This window comes from Emys orbicularis, chromosome 3 (assembly GCF_028017835.1).
Source record: "Emys orbicularis isolate rEmyOrb1 chromosome 3, rEmyOrb1.hap1, whole genome shotgun sequence".
Lineage (NCBI taxonomy): Eukaryota > Metazoa > Chordata > Testudines > Emydidae > Emys > Emys orbicularis.
Genome location: NC_088685.1, coordinates 72,217,385 through 72,238,754, shown reverse-complemented (window position 1 = coordinate 72,238,754; position 21,370 = coordinate 72,217,385). Strand labels below are relative to the sequence as shown.

Below are 21,370 nucleotides of genomic sequence, written 5' to 3'. Positions count from 1 at the left end.
CAAGCAGCTTGATAACTCTTGCTGTGGCACATTTTTGCAGAATTCCTTCCCAGTTCCATCTCTCTCTCCAACAGATCATGTAGACAGCCTGCACCTCTCCTGATGTCAGTCAGGGTTTTTTGCCAAATCTTTCTGGGGTGGGGTTGGGTTTGGGATTTGCTCATTTGTCAGGAATTTCCCTCTGAAGCATTAGACTAATTTCATTTTAGGAATACCTGGAAGTGAACCCAAACCTTCCTCCTCTGTCCCTAAGCAGAGGCACAAAGATTTGGTACTATCAACCTTTTTCCTCCATGCTTTCCTTGTGGGGAGGATCTTTTTCTCTTTATCCGAGTGGATGATAACTCCTGAATCTTCTTCCTTCATCTTCCAAGGTGCTTTTTTTTCTTTGCTTTTTCCAAGATCAGGGAGGCCTTTTTTTTCGGAAAATTATCTGGGGGTTGGGAACAAGTTTTGGAGGTTACTCTATATTCTTTGTAGCCCCAAGAAAGAAGGAATCAGAGTTATTTTGGGTCCTGTAGTGCGTTGAACCATTTCCTAACCTCGGATCCAAAGTGGAATCTTCCACATCCACCTTGTTTGCAATGGATGAGGACATTTTCATGCAACCTGTTTAAGCTACTATAAACTGGTGCTTCTGCTGAAATGCTTATAGCAAATACTTTATTTAAAAAAAAAAAAAAAAAAAAAGCAATACCCAATAACCAATTCATCTGTTGCTCACAATTCTATATCTGTGAACCATTCTCAAAGAAAGGAATTTCTGTTTTACTGAAGAAACTTTGATTTCAGGAACTAAATCTTGTTAGTTCCTGATATCAGTATGACTTTTTTTTTTGCCCTATGCTGTATATAAAATGCATGTGATTAATTTTGTGGATGTATTAGTTTTTAAAGTGTGTTGTAGAGGATTATAAATCTGTTCTTTGCTCTTCTGCTCTCCCCCTTTCATTGAGCACTTTTTTAAGATTGAAAGCACCACACTTCAATGCAAATATTTTTTTTAAAATAAATCTGATGAACTTGATTTCTTTTCTGTATTTCAGGGTTCTAGTTATACAGCTTTGTGCTAGAAGTGACCTATATAATTCAGTTTATAATTGCAACATCTTTTTTTTTATTTATTTAAAAAAAAAAAAATTTTTTATGTTTTAGGGATAGACATAGCTGAGCTGATGATGGACTTTATTGAATGGCTAACCAACCAAGAATTTGGGCGTCAGTGTATTCTCAGTGTCCGGGATGTCTTATCGTGGGTTAACTTTATGAATGTCATGGTAGAAGATGAGGAGTACAGCCTATTTTACATCTCTCCTGTGACGTCTTTTGTCCATGCTGCATGCCTGGTGTACATTGATGGAATAGGTTCAGGTAGGTCATCAGTGCATATCAGAGAAGAGGTGAATATATTTAACTCTTTACATTTTTTTTTCTTATTTTGCTCATCATATTTGATTGATATCCCAGTGTTTAGTTTGGTTAAAATGAAGGCATGATGCTTTAGGGTAGGGCATAATTCCTGTGACACAAATATTTGCTTCCACTTGACAATATCTTTAACTTCACATGTTTTTGCTTGCCATTTTTAACAGGAAGGACTTCTTGAATGGTTCAGCAAGCTAAAGTGGTACACACTGCACATATACAAAACTACATTAAAAGAACATTAAGGTTGCAAAGTCAAGCACCATCCTCTTATGTATATTTTTGGTGCTACAATTTTTAATTACATGTTGACATAGTATATTTCCATAGGACCCCTGCCTCATTCAGTGCACAGTATGGATAGTGCTCAATAAAGTAGTAGCTAAATTGATATTATTTTATCCATCTCATTCAGCCTGAGGCCTTATTTACTGCAGACTATTCAAGCCCTGCTCTGAAGACAGAGTTATTAATTTCCTCTTGGGATTTTCTCTGGGACTCCTCATTGTAGTACCTCAGTGTTTCAGAAATATTAACTTACCTTCACAACACTCCTATGAGATGAGCGGGTATTATCCCCATTTTACAGATGGGGTGCCGAGGCAGAGACAATACGGACAAAATTATCCAAAAATGTTGGGTGCCAAATTTGAGACCCTTAGGACCTGGTTTTTCAGCGTACAAAGCACAGCTCCCATTAACCCCAGCTGCAGTTGTGGATGCTCAGATCTTCTGTAAATTAGATCTCAGGGTTTCAAGTCAGGTGCCCAGAAAATGAGAAACAAACAATGACCACATCTGACAAGTTTAGTTAAGTGACTTGCCTAGCATCACACAGGAGCTCCTTTGGCAGAGGCAGGGATAGAATTCAACTGCCTTAATCAAGAGAGCATCCCTTCTCTTTTTGCAATCCCCTCCCTCCTTCCCTACATACTTCCCAACTTCTGCAAAAAACGAGGCAAGGGTCCTACAGACAGTAGCTTCCTCCTTCCTTACACAACCCTGATTCATCCCCAGAGCAGGTGTGTCCCGTGCACTGATTGGCGGAGGGGTCCAGTGGAAAAAACTGTATATGATCATGTAAATAAAGACTGTATCATAATGCATACACATTCTGGCATTTCCTAACTTTTGAGTGCTTGAGTTTGCAACCTTAATGTTCTTTCATTGTAGTGTTTTTGAGTGTAACTTCCTAGGCTTTTAAAAAAGCAAATTGAAAAAAGCAGAAATTCTATCATGGCCTCATATTGATACCCACATGGGTCATCAGCAGAGTTGGGACCTTTAGATCCGTGGCAGAGACCTTTGCCACTTGCACTCACAGAAGAACTGATAGCAGTTAGTAGATGCTCATCCTCTGTCGACCACCTCTAAAGGGGATGAGACTCTCACTTTCCAGTGGGTTTCCACAGATATTTGCTGACAGCAGAGGAGTTGTAAGAGTCAGCAATCATGGGTTCTGTTCCAGGCTCTCGAGGGAAGTGTACTCTACTGGGTACAGATTCTTCTGCCTATGTCCATCCTCCACCAAGCTTGATCCCTTTTTGCCCTGCTCCCTCCAACCTGTCTGGCTTGTGTCTGGTCCAGTCCTGTCTCTTCCTCACCCCTTGCCCCACCCACCCTGTTTCCATTTCTCAGGATTCTCATTCCAGTCCCAGTCTCCTTACCCAGCCCGTCCTAGTCTCCCCCAATTCTTTGTCTCTGGTCTCCTCGCCCAGCCAGTCCCAGTTCCCACCCTCCCAGCTCCTTATCCAATCTGTGTCTCTGTCCTCCCCCCCTGCCCCCCAGCTCCCAGGCTTCTCCCCATCCCAGTCGCTTTGCCAGTTCTGACAAGGAACTGGGTGCACAGGAAGATCTGTTTCTTCTCCCTCTGCTTCCCCACCTCTGGTTCCTACTCCCAGTCGTCTTGTCCAGTCAGTACCCCCTCCTCCCATCTCCTTGTCTGTTGTAGGGTGTTTCCCTCCTCCCCCCAGACGTGAAAACTGACAAACATAAGCATGTGAATTTCTTCAAAAAATCTGCCTTAAGCAGACATCTGGCATGGAAAATTTCAGCCCAAACTGTTGAAGTTTTGCATAGTTATAAACAGCTATAAACAGGATCTTATAATGGGAAGTGTCAGGCAACTTTAATAATAGGCAGTGTTACGCAGCCCCCACCTATAATACAGTAGGTTGAGATTAACCTTCACATTTTTGATTTTTAATTCAAGGCAGCAATACAGTTGTGATGTGACATTAAGCACCATGTGCCTTCTGGAAAAGAATGCTACTGTATCTGTAGATCTGTATTTCATACATGTGTATCTCTTTGTTGAATTCACTAACAGTATTTGGTTGAGTTCAACACGATGCATTCACTGTAGCTTATTGCACTGCAGTTTCTATACTGTTGGCTGTCTGTGTGTTTCTGAATTTTGAAATGAAAACAACTGGCTGTAGTTGGGAATCTTATTTTTACTTCCTTTTGTTTTCTTTAATATAGGTACAACATCTTGCTCAGCTGATACTGCTTTATCTGCTCGTGAAAAATGTCTGAAATTCTTATGTGAGAAACTTTGCACTATTGTTGAGCTTACAGAATATCAGAAGGATGAACTGAGGATTTACGACAGAACAAAGGAGAGAGAATTTATATGGATGGAAAACTTCATGGGAATCCATCCATTTTTTATACCAAGAGGCAAGTGTTTTTTTGTGGGGTGGGGGACATTCATCCCATGTTTTGTTTTTAATGACTTATCAAGGACTAGTCTTAGCCCCAAGACATGTGGGGAACTGTAATTCATAATGTGTTCTAAAAATAAAGACAACCTCTTTTTCTTTTTATAAAAGTGCTGCAGAGTATTTCCAAGCATATCTAATATAATTGTTTCACCCTTTTTAGAAAGCCACATCTGTAAGCAACCTTTTTTTTTTTTTTTTTTTACCTTGAGTGGATGCTTCAGGCATATTTCACTTCATCTGACCCCAATTTTGGTGTGTAATAATATCTCCGTTTTCATGGTCAGATCAGCTACTACTTTGGGCCAAGGGCAGTGCTCATCCATCCACCTCTCAAGGCATGGGAACCTATCTTATTGCTTCACTGTTGGAGACTTACTGACTGACCCATTGCAGCAATAGAATTCCAAGGGAGAGTATGTGGGTACCACAGGACTGAGTATGATATAAGAACCTAGATATTCTTATTGTGCAATATTTGGACCATTCTGTTCATGGGCTGGCTAGGACAATAAGATCTCTTTTCCTCTTAAACACTGATACAGGGCAGTCAAACTTCCCCTCCCCTCCCATTGTTGTCATTGTGTCCCATTAGTACACAGGTGAATTGGAGGGACACTACAGTACTGGTGACATTCATGTCTCTGAGTTTGATTGTGGCATAGTTTCTGCAATCTTGTGCTGCAGCTATAATGAAGTCTAAAAGCTTTATTTTTAACTGCCGCTTCTTCTCCTATCATAGCATCTAGAGAATCTAGACCAACAGAACTGTTTTTTAGCATTGGACAACCTGGTGTATTGTATTTTACTTTGTTTGGATACAGGAAGCTGATATTTAAGATTCCATCCACAAAGTAGATGGAAAATGTGCTGTATTGGTGATCATTAGTGTCTGCTTATGGAGGAACTAGGTGAGTTGTGGTCTACAGCCTATGAGATACCAAGACCACACAAGTTCACCAGGTGTCTTGTTGCTGCTGCAAGCTAGCAGTTTGGGTCAGTTGTTGAGTGAAACTGTTTCCTCTACTCAGCTTCTGTCAGAAAAGCGGTCATCGGGCCCTTCTATAAGAAACCATTTCTTGACACTGGTAGTCCTACAAATTACACTGGTCTACAATTTTTGAGAAGTCGTCTGCTTCAGAGATGAAATGTGCTATTTATTATGTATTTTGATGTGCTGAATTCAAATATGACAATTAAAACAACTGATTGGCTACTGTTTCTAAGATATTTAAGTTTTTACATTTTATGTCTATGTATATTGTGTAGATAGTAGAGTTTTAATCATAAATTGTAAACCTAGGTCTTTTCATGTGTTTATGGTTGCTTTACATGATAATATTTCACCTGTCCTGTTTATGCAACACTTTAAAAATCAGCAAAAGGGTTATATAAATAAAATGTATTATGAAACAAAAGGCAAAAAACTATTCTGTACATAGTTTAGTCCTATTCAGTGTCTACTCGGCGCTTCTTGGCTTGTCTCTTGTACTCATTAAATGGAGCATCTCTTGTCACTGTCCAGCAATAGTCTGCAAGCATTGATGGGCTCCATTTGCCCTGATAGCGTTTCTCCATTGTTGCAATGTCCTGGTGAAATCGCTCGCCGTGCTCGTCGCTCACTGCTCCGCAGTTCGGTGGAAAAAAATCTAGATGAGAGTGCAAAAAATGTATCTTTAGTGACATGTTGCAACCAAGGCTTTTGTATGCCTTGAGGAGGTTTTCCACCAACAACCTGTAGTTGTCTGCCTTGTTGTTTCCGAGAAAATTTATTGCCACTAACTGGAAGGCTTTCCATGCCGTCTTTTCCTTGCCACGCAGTGCATGGTCAAATGCATCATCTCGAAGAAGTTCACGAATCTGAGGACCAACAAAGACACCTTCCTTTATCTTAGCTTCACTTAACCTTGGAAATTTTCCACGGAGGTACTTGAAAGCTGCTTGTGTTTTGTCAATGGCCTTGACAAAGTTCTTCATCAGACCCAGCTTGATGTGTAAGGGTGGTAACAAAATCTTCCTTGATTCAACAAGTGGTGGATGCTGAACACTTTTCCTCCCAGGCTCCAATGACTGTCGGAGTGGCCAATCTTTCTTGATGTAGTGGGAATCTCTTGCACGACTATCCCATTCGCAGAGAAAACAGCAGTACTTTGTGTATCCAGTCTGCAGACCAAGCAAGAGAGCAACAACCTTCAAATCGCCACAAAGCTGCCACTGATGTTGGTCATACTTGATGCACCTCAAGAGTTGTTTCATGTTGTCATAGGTTTCCTTCATATGGACTGCATGACCAACTGGAATTGATGGCAAAACATTGCCATTATGCAGTAAAACAGCTTTAAGACTCGTCTTCGATGAATCAATGAACAGTCTCCACTCATCTGGATCGTGAACGATGTTGAGGGCTGCCATCACACCATCGATGTTGTTGCAGGCTACAAGATCACCTTCCATGAAGAAGAATGGGACAAGATCCTTTTGACGGTCACGGAACATGGAAACCCTAACATCACCTGCCAGGAGATTCCACTGCTGTAGTCTGGAGCCCAACAGCTCTTCCTTACTCTTGGGTAGTTCCAAATCCCTGACAAGGTCATTCAGTTCACCTTGTGTTATGAGGTGTGGTTCAGAGGAGGAGGATGGGAGAAAATGTGGGTCCTGTGACATTGATGGTTCAGGACCAGAAGTTTCATCCTCTTCCTCTTCCTCGTCTGACTCAAGTGAGAGTGATTCTGGTGCATCAGGAACCGGCAGTCCTTCTCCGTGGGGTACTGGGCGTATAGCTGATGGAATGTTTGGATAATGCAGAGTCCACTTTTTCTTCTTTGACACACTTTTCCCAACTGGAGGCACCATGCAGAAGTAACAATTGCTGGTATGATCTGTTGGCTCTCTCCAAATCATTGGCACTGCAAAAGGCATAGATTTCCTTTTCCTGTTCAACCACTGGCGAAGATTTGTTGCACAAGTGTTGCAGCATATGTGTGGGGCCCACCTCTTGTCCTGATCTCCAATTTTGCAGCCAAAATAAAGGTGATAGGCTTTCTTAACCACAGTGGTTATACTGCGCTTTTGTGATGCAAAAGTCACTTCACCACAAACATAGCAGAAGTTATCTGCACTGTTCACACAAGTACGAGGCATCTCTGCTCACTTTGGCTAAACAGAAATGTGTCCCTTTGCAAAATCAAACACTGACAAATAAGAGAGCACGACACTGTATGATTTCTAGAGCTGATATAGGGCAATTTGTTCAGCAGAGTGATGTAAGCTTCGTTATGATTGCATCATCCATGACTTCTAGGAATAACATGATGCAATTCATATCATGTATGACGCAATACCAGCTTCAGATTGCATCATTCATTGTTTTGCCTAAAAGCAAGTACTGTCCAAACCCAGTCATAGATTTATTCATAGATCCAGTCAAAGGTGTATTTTAGTCATTTCTGGTTTAAATTGAGATCCCTTCTCTTTATAACTCACTTATCCTCCGCCATTCCCAAGTCAAGGGTCGTATATACTAACCCAATAGCATATCTTGAAAACTAGAGCCAATCAACAATTTTAAGCATCATTTTCGTTCTCAGTGACCCAGAATTAGTAAAGTTTGACTACATTTATTTCAGAAGCATTTTGGCTGTAGAGCAGTGTTACCTTTGGGTTTTGAGCCTTTTTTGTAGGTAAAGGTGATTGAGAAGGTTTTGAGGCAGCGGCTGTAGTGTTGTTTTGAAACTTCTGATTTCCTTGACCCCTAGGGTTTTATTTCAGTGAATGATCGTGTCTGTCTGCATGGGTTTTCTTGGCCCATGGATCTCTTGGTGACCAACTAAGTTCTGCTGTCTTTTCAATGACTTCATTAGACCTACTAGTTGCTTTTCCTGCTATTTACTGCAGGGTGATACTGAGCTGTCTATGGACTGTGGAATGAGCGGATGGGGTTATTTAGCATCTCTTCCCTCGTTTCTGAGAAGTCCAACAACAACCGTGTTGGGGAAATTGCGTGTCATCCCGCGAAGTTTTCATAAGAGATCAGGTTTCATCTTGTCGTGTTCTCTTCTCCCTCTCTTCTCTTCAAACTCGCTCAGGAGAGAGGGCTGGATTCCATGTTTAATTCTGCAGGACATGATATGAATTCGAGATTTCATGATCCCATCAGTCCACAGCATTGGGGGTGCCATTAAGATCAGTAGGATGTTTGCACAGAGATCAAGGGAGAAACACAGCCATTATGTAGTAACTGAACTTCTGTTTATTCAGCACGTCATTGGCATATTCTGTATCACTTATAAATGAAAATCTGCTCCTGTTTAGGCCACAACTACTTCTGTCCTTTTTTTTCTCTTTTTCATTATCTTCTTTTCTCTTTTTCACTCCCCTTCTTCCCCCTGTGTATCTCCTCCTTTCTTCTGTCTGCATTTTCTTCCTTGAAGCAACTCCTAATTCCCTTTCCCCATAGGGCTTTACACCCATCCTTTTGCTGTTCCATTTGCTAAAGTAATCAGCAATGGAATAATTAATGTTGACATTGAAGTGTGGTCATTGTGCATTAACTCTAGTCTGGTCAATAGTGGACAATAAAGTTCATACCCCTGAGTCTATGTTTGAGGATTTTTTTTTCTGACTTGGCAGATATAATGGCATCAGTTACACTCAGTTCATGTTTGGAAGATTCTCTTTGTTGCCATGAGGACTAGAAACCCTTTAAAAAAATAAAAGCTGAGATTCTGCATAATCTGAATGTGTCATGCAGGCCACATACATCATGTGGGTTGTGCATTTTGATGCCCCTGATAAAACCACATTAATGGATTGGTACCCATTGTGCTGATAGCTAAAATCTAGGTCTTTCATCAAATCCAGGAAGTACAGTCTCTCTGCTTATCCAATGTCTGCCTGAGAGGCATGGATCAAGGTGAAATGCCTGAAGTTCAACCCAGAAAAAAGAGAGGTGATGCTGGTGGGTAATGGGAGAACTGATCTGTGGTTGCGAGGGGTTATTTGCTATGAAGCGTTGTGCCTTCCCTTAATCAAAGGTCTGCAGCGTAGGGATTATTACCCTTATTTGCTACAATCTCTGATCCAAGTGTCAATATTTTTTTTTCTGTCTGCACCTGGTCAGGAGGTTGTGACCTGTGTTCCCTCATGCAGTCCGTGTCACTTTCTAGATTGGGTGACTCTAATGCACCTCTAAAGACCACCAGAAATATTTGGGTAGTGCAGGACACAGTAGCCGACCTGTTTAGCTATGCTGAGCATGCTGCTCCTGTGCTCTTTATGCTGCAGGAGCTTATCTATGTCCAGATGAACGGGAGACTGTTGGCTTTTCTGAAGTTCTGTATATGGGCTGGGTCCTGGCTATGTAAGAGCTCCTTCTCCCTTCATACTTTCATAACTGATGAGATTAAAGGAGGTGTTTCTGTAACTAGATTTGCAGACCAGGGGAATAAGGAAAGGTGTTTCACTCAGCGCCATTTGACTAGAAGTTGCTGCCAGCTCTTTGGGGAAAGCCCGTGTCTGAGTTAAATTTGAATGACTGGGAAGAGAAGTGGCTGGAGGTGTTACCTTGGCATGTGTGCTCTTTAGTGCGGCATCATGAGGGTTGCAAATTTATAGATTGTCCTTTTGGTGGAGTCAGTTATTGGCAGGATAATATATTTTGATTGTGATTTTACTGATGTAAAGTCTCTCTTTTAGGCAGCAGGCATGTCAATTTTATTTAAACAAAAATAAATGTGTAGACAAATGGAGAGATCTAATATAAAAAGAAATGGAAGAGTTCTAAATAGGAAGTTTGTCATATAATGCACACTCTTTTGGAAGGATGGAATGTTTTCAGGTGTTTATAAGTAAGGAGAAATGTGCTGGGATGGAAAAGAGTGGTGGGAGTAAGAGTGCTGACTCTTAATTCATTTGGCTAACTTTTATTTTATAACATTGCACAATTCAGAGCAGTGGTACCCAGTCTTATTACGCAGGAAGGCCACATAAACCTAACCCTAAACCTGTGTGGGCTAAACAGATTCTACATATTTGAATAAGTTTAAAGTCATCTGTATTGATTTATATTTTAAGTTCAGCTTGTTTCATATGTATTTAGATAGGTTGTTTCTCAATTGTATAGTATTGTCTATTTGCACACTTGTGCAAACTAAAATGATGTAATCATGATGACAAAATACTAATGAATCGGCTGTTAGTATATTGTGTTGAAGCAGGCTACAGGCCTTATGAAATGCCCTGGTGGGCCTTAGATTGAGCACTCCTGGTTTAGAGCATGTCTCTGTTGTATAACCAGTGCCTAACTTGGAACTTTCAAAAATACCGTGACAGGCATTGCTCCCTCTAATTTTTCTCATGCATCTGCGGAATGAATTTTGTTATGTGCACCAATATGGAGGTGATGTGTGGTGGGGGTGGGGCCAGAGGTTCGGTGTGTGGGAGGGGGCTCCGGGCTGGGGCGAAGGGGATCAGGGTGCAGGAGGGGGTACAGGGCTGGGGCAGAGGGTTGAGGTGCGGGGAGGTGAGGGCTTCAGCTGGGGGTGCAGGCTCTGGGGTGGGGCCAGGGATGAGGGGCTTGGGGTGCAGGCTGCCCCCTGGCCACGGCGGGGTGAGGGACCCCCTCCCCCCAGCCCTCTCCCTGCAGCAGCACCTGGGCTGGGGCCGGGAGAGTCTCTCCCTGGCCCTGGAGTGCATCTTTCCCCAGCTGCGGCAGCTCCGGGATTGCGGGAGAGCTGCCTCTCCCTGGCCATGGCAGCTTCAAGGCTGGGGGAGAGCGTCTCTCCTCACCTCTCCCCAGCTGCGGCAGCTATTATGATGTGTAAATAAACTATACTATAAGCTTTCAATTTACCTATATACTAAAGAATTTAGGTGATTAAGGGCCGCGGGGGAGGCACCTCACCCCACTGCAGCCTTGAGCTCCTGTGCGGCCCTTGATAGGCTGCTGCGCAGCCACGCAGCTTAGAGGGAATTTAGCTGACAGGCTCTTAAAAATACATCTAATCCCGTAATCTTACACAAAGTTATACATGGTTTACTTTCTGACAGGATAACTGGCACCCAAAAGGGGAGAATACCTCTTTCCTAGGAAACAAATATAAAAATCTTTAAAGAAGGATAGTGACTAACACCTTGCATATGTGAGAAATGGTGTTTTACTATTGAAATTACAGTGAGCTCTAAAGGTGGAGGTGTCTGATAGGCAAGAAGATCAATGCTTTCTCCAGGTTGTGTTCTATAACCAGAGTAAAGAAAATGCTTGCATGAGAGGGCACTTAACTTTGGCTCACAAAACTGGCAATGTGTGAACAGATTTATAAACTTTCCCATAACATATGGGGCCAAATATTTTTAAAAGCTGCCTCTAATTTTACACTTGCAGCCAGTTACAAGTCAAACAGAGCATTTTATAGACTTGATTTTCAGACCCCAGTCTCCAGTTTGGTTCATGAACACCTACAGGTTTTAAAATTCCATGTCCAAAACGCATTGCAGAGTGCATGTGCAGGTGTTTGTGTGTATGCGCAAAACTATGCATGAACAAATGGAGACTGTGCTGAGGTCGAACCGAATCTCAAACACTAAATATGTCTGCCTGATTTGTGAGGATAAATGTTTGATACATAATTTAGTTACTGGTCTATCTTCCATCACACGCTGTAGTAGGGTGAAAAAGCAGTAGGCAAGTTAATAGGTCTTTAGAAAACATGATCTAAAATATTCTAAATGTCTGTAATATTTAGTCTGTGGTTTAATTTTTGTTTTGCTTTCTCTTCGTCTTAGGCCCTGTTTTTCAGAGGAACAGTGTTTCAGATTATGCTTTAAATGCAGGAACTACAGCAATGAATGCACAAAGGCTGTTAAGAGCCTTACAGCTTAACAAACCCATTCTCTTGGAGGGGTCTCCAGGCGTGGGCAAGACCAGTCTAGTAGCAGCATTGGCAAAGGCTTCAGGAAATTGCCTTGTTCGAATCAACCTGTCTGAGCAAACGGTAGGGTAAAATGTTACCCTGGTAATTGATTTTTTTTTTTAAAGTATGTGTAGATACATATGTAAAATATTATATTGGTTTCTTATTTTATGAAGCATGAGTGGTTACACTTGTAAACTCAGATGTTGAGTCATAAGTGTCCGACTTCCCTCATCAGTCTTGAGATTAAACTAATGAGGAGTGGAGTGTCATGAAAGAGCACACAGCTGCTGTTATTTCCAGAAACTGTGTGTTGTGCTGATTACAATGTGCAGATCATCACGTAAACTGCATATAGCTTGATTGCTTCAAACTTGTTCGAAAGACTTGGGCTATGACTACACAACAGCTTAAGTCAATATAAATTATATTGCTCAGGGGTATGAATTAGCCACACCCCCCCCACCCCACCCCACACCCCGAGCAACATAATTTAAAGGCCGGTGTGGACAGTGCTATGTTGGCGGGAGAGTTTCTCCCACCGACATAGCTACCGCCGCTTGTTGGGGGTGGATTAAGTTGATGGGAGATCTCTCTCCCATTGACTTAGAGTGGCTACACAGAGACCTTACAGCAGTGCAGCTGCATCGGTGCAGCTGTGCTGCTCTAAGCTCTCTACGGTAGTCATAGCCTTCGTTAGAGGCTGACATTCATGTTCTTGCATTGTTTTGCTTACTGTATTTGGTGACTGAAGTCCCAATATGGAAAATGTAGAATATCTTCTTTTAACTCTCATCGATTTTAAATGCATACATAGATCTTAGCTTTTAAAAAATAAGCAAAAAACAAAGTAAGCTTGAAATCTGGTAACCTGTTATGTAGTTTGTAAATCTTTGCTTTCTTCCTCTACTTCCCCAAGGACGTGACAGATTTATTTGGGACAGACTTGCCTGTGGAAGGTGGAAAGGGTGGAGAATTTGCCTGGCGTGATGGACCCCTGCTTGCAGCATTAAAGGGTGGACACTGGATTGTATTAGATGAGGTGAATGGAAGTCTGGCACACCAATAAAATGGGAATATTTAGGAAAAGAGAAGTGGTGATTTATGGGTGTTTAGAGTAAAATTTTCCCAACCAGCTAAATGACATGCTTGGAAGTACCTAAATAATCTTTGAAAATGAGACTTAGGCTCCTAATTCCACTGACTTTCAATGAGAGTTAAGCTCCTAAAAGTCGGCAGTCACTTTTGAAAATGGATTTAGGCTCTTAAGTCGCTTAAGCACTCTTGCAAATGTTACCCTTAAACTCTGAATGCAAGTTATTTCTATAAAAAAATGTTTTGTATGTAGCAAAGTATACATTCCTCATGGAGACCTGGACTACAGTTATACTAAGTATGAAGTTTTGAAAAGAAATTGTGTCTTTAACTATTTGTGTATTTAAAAAAAACACAAACCACCCTAATTTCCTCTGTTGTGCGAAACAATTTTTAAGCATTTGTGTAACATAAATATTTCAACTGACTTTTATTAACTTGATAAAACATTTAATCTGTGGATTTAGGAGTAGCATGAAAATAGTTCAAAAGGAAAAATGAATGCTTGAAAATAGACATTTATAATACAATGATGCTCAGATACCTTGGTGAGGGCATGGTAGAAGAACAGAAAAACCTTACCTTACCACTAGTGCAGTGCTATAATGTGGGATTTGTTAGCTGTGGATAGTCATGTATGACCATGTTTGGACATGTTTTGGACAGGCAAGGAAAGTTGAATCACATTTGTGTTTAAATTACAGCCTGCTAAAGTGGAGGCCACTTTTGAACAGCATTATTTTATCTTATTTCTTTTTTCAAATAGTTGAATCTGGCTTCCCAGTCTGTATTAGAAGGACTAAATGCCTGCTTTGACCACCGAGCAGAGATTTACATCCCAGAATTAGGGATGAGTTTTCATGTGCAACATAAGAAGACGAAGATCTTTGGATGCCAGAATCCCTACAGACAAGGAGGTGGAAGAAAGGGGCTGCCCAAGTCCTTTCTTAATAGATTTACACAGGCAAGTCATGCATTCATTTCAGGCTATGCCTATGATTCTTTTTTGTGTCTTTCTCGTGATGAAACCCACATGCACACTACATAAATTCCTCCATGTGTTCTTGGTCCCGCAGGTATATGTTGATCCACTTTCAGCTGCAGATATGGAGTTCATTGGGAATACCTTGTTTCCTGCCATTGACAAAAATATTATTGCTAAAATGATTGCTTTCAATAACAAGGTAAAATATGTTTACTATTCAGATTTGTACTGATGAAATCTGTTGTCTGAGGTAGGCAGAACGTGTGAGACGTTTTAAAAAAAAGTATACACAAACGTTTTGGGGTGACAATCTTGACAGGTGAATTTGAAAAATAATTGTTTTCACTGAGTGTGGGCTATTCTAGAAACATTAGGGAAAACCAAAGCTTTGTTTTTACAAAACCGAGTTACATTTCTGTTTCTGGACTTAACTCTGTTATTTATCATAGGATTCTGTGAAAGGGACTGTAATCTAGGAAAAAGGTATTTTGAGCAGTAGAGGCTTTTTTTGGGAATGCAGGGTATTTTTAGTATATTTGGGGGATGATCACTTGCAATCAAAAGAGAAGACCATAATGGATAAATCCTTTCTAGCAATAGATACAGAGATAACCAACATCCAAAATTTAGTATACTTTAACAGGCATTCAATAGCTTCTAATTTATGGTGCCTCAAGACATAGAAGTGCTCTGCTTAGGGCTTAAGACCTGTTGTTCTGCACATTAGTGTCCTAAACTTTTTCAAACTTACTTTTCTAAATCCACAGTACATTGTAAACGTTTAATTCAGATGAGTCTAATTTCAAAGACTTTTATTGCAGAAAAATCCCCTCCAGTGAGTCATTGGGGTTGGACTGGTCTACAAACAAAGATCAGATTTTTGGCATGCTTATAGAGTTGCTTCTAAAACAGATAGTTATCCTTGGGCTGGTCTACACTGGGGGGGGGGGAGGAATCGATCCAAGATACGCAACTTCAGCTACGCGAATAGCGTAGCTGAAGTCGAAGTATCTTAGATCAAATTACCTGGGGTCCACATGGCGCGGGATCGACGGCCGCGGCTCCCCCGTCGACTGCGCTACCGCCGCTCGCTCTGGTGGAGTTCCGGAGTCGACGGTGAGCGCGTTCGGGGATCGATATATCGCGTCTTAACGAGACGCAATATATTGATCCCAGATAAATCAATTGCTACCCGCCGATATGGCGGGTAGTGAAGACGTACCCCTTGTTTGGCCATATCTGAGGAGATTGGGGGGAAGGAGCACATCTACTCTCCAAGCTTTCAGTTCTACTAAACTTGGCATTGTGATAAAGTCCACTGAAAGAATTTTATCTGAGGTGGCTTTTCTTTTGTAACAATGTGTGTGCGTGATGGGAAGATAAAATAGATGACCTTTAAAGCCAAGAAAAGTATGAAGGGATAAAAGAATATATATTATATGTGGGCTTGGCTGAATTCAATGTTTATTTTTTTTATAATTTCAACAGACAATATGGATGTTTATTTTAAGCACTTTTTCAATTTTTATCAATTTAAATTTTCAGAGTTGCACAGAATTATAGGTTTTAACCATTATTTTTATTTTTATCAAATTTTCACAGTTGAGGGAATTTATTGGGAGGTTGATTGGTTACACAATAATTAGTAAATGACAGTAAATGTTGTGATTCAAAAAGTTAAACCTTTATAACCACTGAAACACAAATTGTCAACATCACATATCAAAATATACAGAGTAAATATCCTTAAATCAAACTCATAAGTTCTCAAGCAGCATTTTTCTTTCTTTGCCTATCTGTAAATTTTGTATTATTGATGGGAAAAAAATTTCGTCCGTTTGTGTGTGTGTACAGTGAAATCAGTGTTTGCTGACATTACAGATTCAAATATAATCCTTCTACGCCTAATTACATGCCTTATGTAGAATTATTATGTGGTGGAATCTCACTGAAAGGATATTGGCAGATTGCAAAAGAAATGTGAGTTCATGCAATGACTAAGATGTTAGGGCATTAGGAGATAGGAGACTACCTTCATTTTGGGTGGGCTGAATCTGGTGGCAACAGACCCCAGATGGATCCTGACAGCAACAGTGAAGTGAGCAGGGCTCCTAACTCCTATTTGCAATGTTCTCTACATCAGGTGAGCAGAGCCTAATGACATGGGTCCACTTAGCTTTTAAAAATATTTTTAAGATGACTGCATATGTGAGTGGAGTAAAAAGATTTTGAACTGCTGCTTTTTCCAGATTGATCAAGAGGTTATGGCTCAAAAGAAGTGGGGACAGAAAGGAGGACCCTGGGAATTTAACCTGCGTGATCTTTTCCGCTGGTGTCAGCTGATACTTGTTGACCAGTCACCAGGATGCTATGATCCAGGCCAACATGTATTTTTGGTCTATGGTGAAAGAATGAGAACCAGAGAAGACAAAGAGAAGGTGAGCTGTACATCCTCGCTCCTTGTTCCTTGATTGTTACAACACGTTTCCAGTAATGCCTATGTAAATGCAATGATATTTGACAGTTTTCAGGTAGAAATTACTGATGCATACAAAGGAAAATTTTCAGACATCCTTCGTGTACCTTTTCCTAATTTCCTTTTGAAATAACCTATTGTTTCTAAAGCTGTTCATGTAAGACAGTGGTTCTCAAACGTATCCCCCCTCCCCCCCCGCTTTCTGTCTGTAGTTGTTTATGCCCCTCACTCCCACCATACAAGTACGTATATGGACACCCAGCTCTGAAGGCAGCGCTGCTGCCAGCAACAGCACAGAAGTAAGGGTGGCATGGTATGGCATTGCCACCCTTAATTCTCTGCTACTGACAGCAGCAAAATACTTTTACAAGGGCAAAACAATATAAAACATTTCTCAGGTCATCTATTAAATATCAGTATTTCTGCAAAAATACCTTACACGTTCTTATGGAATGACCTGGACTTCATGAGTGGATGGGGACCGAGGGTTGTGAGCTGGGGAAGAGAATTAGTAATGGTGTGTGGAAGGATCTAGGAATTGAGTAGTAATTGGTTGATAGCTGTGGGAGGGAGGGTGAATAGTGTGATCTATTTTGTTAATGTTGCAAGGTTCCTCCCCCCCCCCCCCCCCACTGGCTTTCTGTTTCGTTTCTGCATCCTTCAAACCCATTATCTGTAATGTGAATGTGTTGTACAGTGTCACCCCTACTTACATTTTGTCACCACCAACCACCACCCTTCTGTACTATATTCTGTGAGCTTCTTTGGCTTTATTGAACCCTATGTTTTCTCCCACTTGACAGTGCCTTTCTTCACGCCACTCCCCAGGCTTGAAACAGTCTCCCTTGTTTAGTATGCCAAGCAAACTCACTTTCTTACTTTAAGTCCCCCCTAAAACTCATTTATTTTGGTTAGCTTTACACCACTCAGACTGCTCCTGCTCTCATGCATCACCTAATACTCCTTTCATTTTCCTCATTACAGTTTAAACAAAAATAACCAAACAACCTAGACTGGAAACTTATCAAACCATAAGACTAAACTTTTGAGCCAAATAGCTGCTTGGTCATTTTTCCCTTGTGTTTCATTCTTTCTCCTTTCCTTGATCCGCACTGTCAGTCTCTTTCTATGTGCTATTTCAGAAGCTTTACTGACTGGCTTCTTTGCCTGTAGTCAGTTAAAGAAAAGAGGTACTGGTAGTATAAAATTGTGTTCCATGTTCTGTGATAGGAAGCCATGGTTTGCTAAGTCTGAAGGACTTGTGGAATTGTTAATGTGTGCTGCAAAACTGTTGCAGCATTTCATTGTTGGATGAAATGATCCCTTTGGATAATCCGTGAATAAGTTGGTAAAGTGCTTTGGGGTAGCTCACAGCGAAAATTTCTATGGAAATAAAACATAATTCCCACACTGTAGAAATCTAGGCTGATTCATCTTTTTAACCTTTCTTTTGGCTATTTTAGGTCATTTCCATATTCAAGGACATTTTTGGTCAGAATTCTAATCCATATAGGGGAACCAGACGGTTTCTCATCACTCCTTATAATGTTCAGGTAAGATAAATTAAAAACAGGTGATTTTTTTTAATCACCCTAAACTTGAGCTTCCATTTTTCTTTCCCTTTTCTCCATCCCTCCCCATCAACATATTTAGGTGTTTTTATTAATTCTTTTTAGATCGGCTACTCAGTTCTCGCTCGTGGCAACTATATTCCTCCCCCGTGCAGACGTCTGTCTCTTTTACATCATTCCCTGCAGTCCCTTGAGTCCATAATGAAATGTGTGCATATGGGCTGGATGGTAATATTGGTGGGTCCTGCAGCTGTTGGGAAGACCAGCCTTGTTGAACTTCTGGCCCACCTGACAGGTCATCGTTTAAAGGTTATGGCAATGAACAGTGCTATGGATACAACTGAACTCTTAGGTGGATTTGAACAGGTAAATATTATTTTTGGGGGTGGGAGGTAGTTTATCCAATTGTATGTAGTAGTTGTGACATTAGAGTTAAAGCACTGAATAGAATCTATATACTATGGCTGCCTGGATGTAGTAACCGCTTAATGTTGCAGGTTGATGTCATTCGGCCATGGCAATGCCTACTAGAGAAAGTGGAAAGTGCTGTGAGGACACTAATAAGGGACAGTCTCCTTCTGACTGAAATCTGTCCAGATGATGCTGAAGTTGTGTTGCGTGCTTGGAGCAGTTTCATCCTTAACTTTAAATCCAAATCTCTGGGTGAAGGAAATAGAAATGTCACAACTGAACTGGTGAACAAACTAGAGGGAATACTTGCACTTATCCAGCGACTAAACAACAAAATAAACTCTTACTCAAAAGCAGGTATGTACAGAGCTTATTTGAAATCAAAGCACTGAAAATTAAATATTCCAGGTACAGATGCCTCTGTGGCGAGGTATAGATCTAATGAAATGTTGAGAATGATTCCTGGTTTTTCTTTGGTTATTTCTGAAGCTACTATGAAACTCTGCATATGCAACACACAGTTCATCTTTTAGAAAGGTTATTTATTGGTGGTTTCTTCAGATTTATTTTATTATACAAATGTACTATGGTACTGCGCAGCAGCCAAAATCAGGGTCTTGTTGTACTGGATATTTTACAAATACGTAATGAGGGACACCTCATGCCTCAAAGAGTTTATAATCGAGAACCCCAGAACTTCAGTGAGTTTGGTGTGGGTGGACTCCTGTGCCTGTGCGGAGTTCATGGCATGCAAAATATATGCATGTAACAAACAAATGGAGGGAAAGGAAACTGCTGGATTAAACTGACAATAGTAAATTCTCCCAGTTCAACTTGATAACCAATTACAAGGCCAAATTGAGAGATGTTCGATAGCAGTTGTATTAAATATCAGCATTTTGATTTTAATAGTAGAATATTGTTGCATATAAGATTATTTTATGATCTTCCTCTCCACAGATTTTTACCACTGTCTTTTCCAATTCCAATGGCTGAATTTCCAAAGCTAAAGGAAGTGGTTATGGAGGTAGTTGGCATCCTTGTCTTGCCCCTCTGAAGAGGGGAGTTTGGGGTTGTTTGTACTTGTGGACACATTTTCATCAATTTCAGGAGGGTGATGCATTTCTAATTAAATCCTGTCAACTGCCTTTTTCAGCATTTAGTAAAAATGCACCATTAGTATCTATCCACCCCAATTCCTGTGTTAGATGTAGTAGACTCTAAGTTCCAAATCTTGCAACTATATCCACCCTAGCAAGACCCTGTATCAATGTAGATCTTGGGCACATGGATCCAGTTACATAAGGGCCTAAACTGCATAGTCCTCTAATGTGGAGGAAATGTGAACTCCAGCAGTGGCTCGTTTAGTTTACTCAGTAAACTACTAGCTTGTCACTCCACTGGAAATGAAGGCTGTCTCGGCCAGTAATAGAAGCAGTGATTACCAGATGTGTTCTGTTTCAGAGTTTTCGAGACTGATGGAAGAATTTCGACATTTCAGGCTGCAGCTTGTTCAGTCTGTGGATGGTAACAGTCATGGTACTTTTGAATGGGTTGATGGAATGTTGATTCAGGCGTTGCAGTCTGGGGACTGGCTTTTAATGGACAATGTAAACTTCTGCAAGTAAGAGCATACAGTAATTTCATTTCTTCAATCAATAAACCTCTGTCTACCTCCCTAGTTCACTTGGCACTTCAGTCTTTCATTAACTTTTTCAGCTTTAGAAAATGTTTGTCTGATAACTTTTAGTAACTAGATACTGTGTCCTTTTCCAACTGCTTTGATTATCACTTCAGCTCTTCATTTTTGGAGTATAGTATTTTGATTAACTGTGGGACTGATGATGAAAGATGACTTGAAACTCATGTAAACTTTCTTTTGAATGTAGTCCATCAGTGCTGGACCGCTTGAATGCTCTACTCGAACCTGGGGGAGTCCTTACCATGAGTGAGAGAGGTGTGATAGATGGCACCACCCCTACTGTTGCCCCTCATCCGAATTTCAGGTGCTCCATTTCTGTACTTCTGTGAAGTTACTTTATATTTTTGTTGGGATTTGATTCAGAAACAAATTACACTGGTGGTGGCAATTTAAATGCTCTAAAGGCACATAGCAACCCCAGCATTGTTACAATTGGATGGTTTTCTATTGTCCTCCAAAGTCTCTTCACATCTAAATAGCCTTCTGCAGCAAAAATGTCTAGTTAGAGGGTGGGGGTTGGGAAACCTTTAGTCATATGCTACCATTTTAAAAGGGTAGAACTTGAGTTAATTTAGTAAATCTAAATTACATATGACCACAGGAGGATTTGCCTGTGTTTTTGGGTCTTTGCTGAATGGGTTTAACACCTCTTTTTGTCTAAATATAGAGGCAGAATAGAGGCAGAGCGTGCTTTATATAATTGATCCAAATAACTTTAAAGGGAAGTTAACATAAATTTGTGTCCTAATGCTAAGGTGAACTTACATAAACGGAACTCAGACTGAGTTCAGTGGGAATCTGCCCAAGTAAGTTCTTTGAGTGCTGGTCCACTGTGGGTATGCATGTGCCTGAGACCAGAAGATTCTTGTTAGTAACATCTGTTTGGTCCACACCTAAGTACTGTGTCTCCTCGTGTTCTGAACCAAGGCTATCAGGGACAGTACAGACTGGCCACTTCTCCAATTCCTTCTTACCGCTGCATGGCGTGAGTTGGAACACTCCAGTGTCCTCAAAACTCTTCCTTCAACTTTACTTGTAAATAGTTCAAAAGCATATCTTATTAGATAGT

At 40.8% G+C, this 21,370-nt stretch overlaps 1 protein-coding gene across 1 annotated transcript in view; it reads left to right on the top strand.

The window, feature by feature from the left end:
- MDN1 (midasin AAA ATPase 1) overlaps positions 1 to 21,370 on the top strand; it is a 172,173-nt gene that overhangs the window by 78,529 nt on the left and 72,274 nt on the right. The window contains exons 34-45 of the mRNA XM_065400340.1: positions 1,156 to 1,371; positions 3,910 to 4,107; positions 11,934 to 12,142; positions 12,981 to 13,103; positions 13,923 to 14,120; positions 14,233 to 14,340; positions 16,391 to 16,579; positions 18,081 to 18,170; positions 18,294 to 18,554; positions 18,686 to 18,956; positions 20,064 to 20,223; positions 20,489 to 20,605. Of these exons, the coding sequence (XP_065256412.1) occupies positions 1,156 to 1,371; positions 3,910 to 4,107; positions 11,934 to 12,142; positions 12,981 to 13,103; positions 13,923 to 14,120; positions 14,233 to 14,340; positions 16,391 to 16,579; positions 18,081 to 18,170; positions 18,294 to 18,554; positions 18,686 to 18,956; positions 20,064 to 20,223; positions 20,489 to 20,605 (2,140 nt within the window). The remainder of the gene's footprint in view (positions 1 to 1,155; positions 1,372 to 3,909; positions 4,108 to 11,933; positions 12,143 to 12,980; positions 13,104 to 13,922; positions 14,121 to 14,232; positions 14,341 to 16,390; positions 16,580 to 18,080; positions 18,171 to 18,293; positions 18,555 to 18,685; positions 18,957 to 20,063; positions 20,224 to 20,488; positions 20,606 to 21,370) is intronic.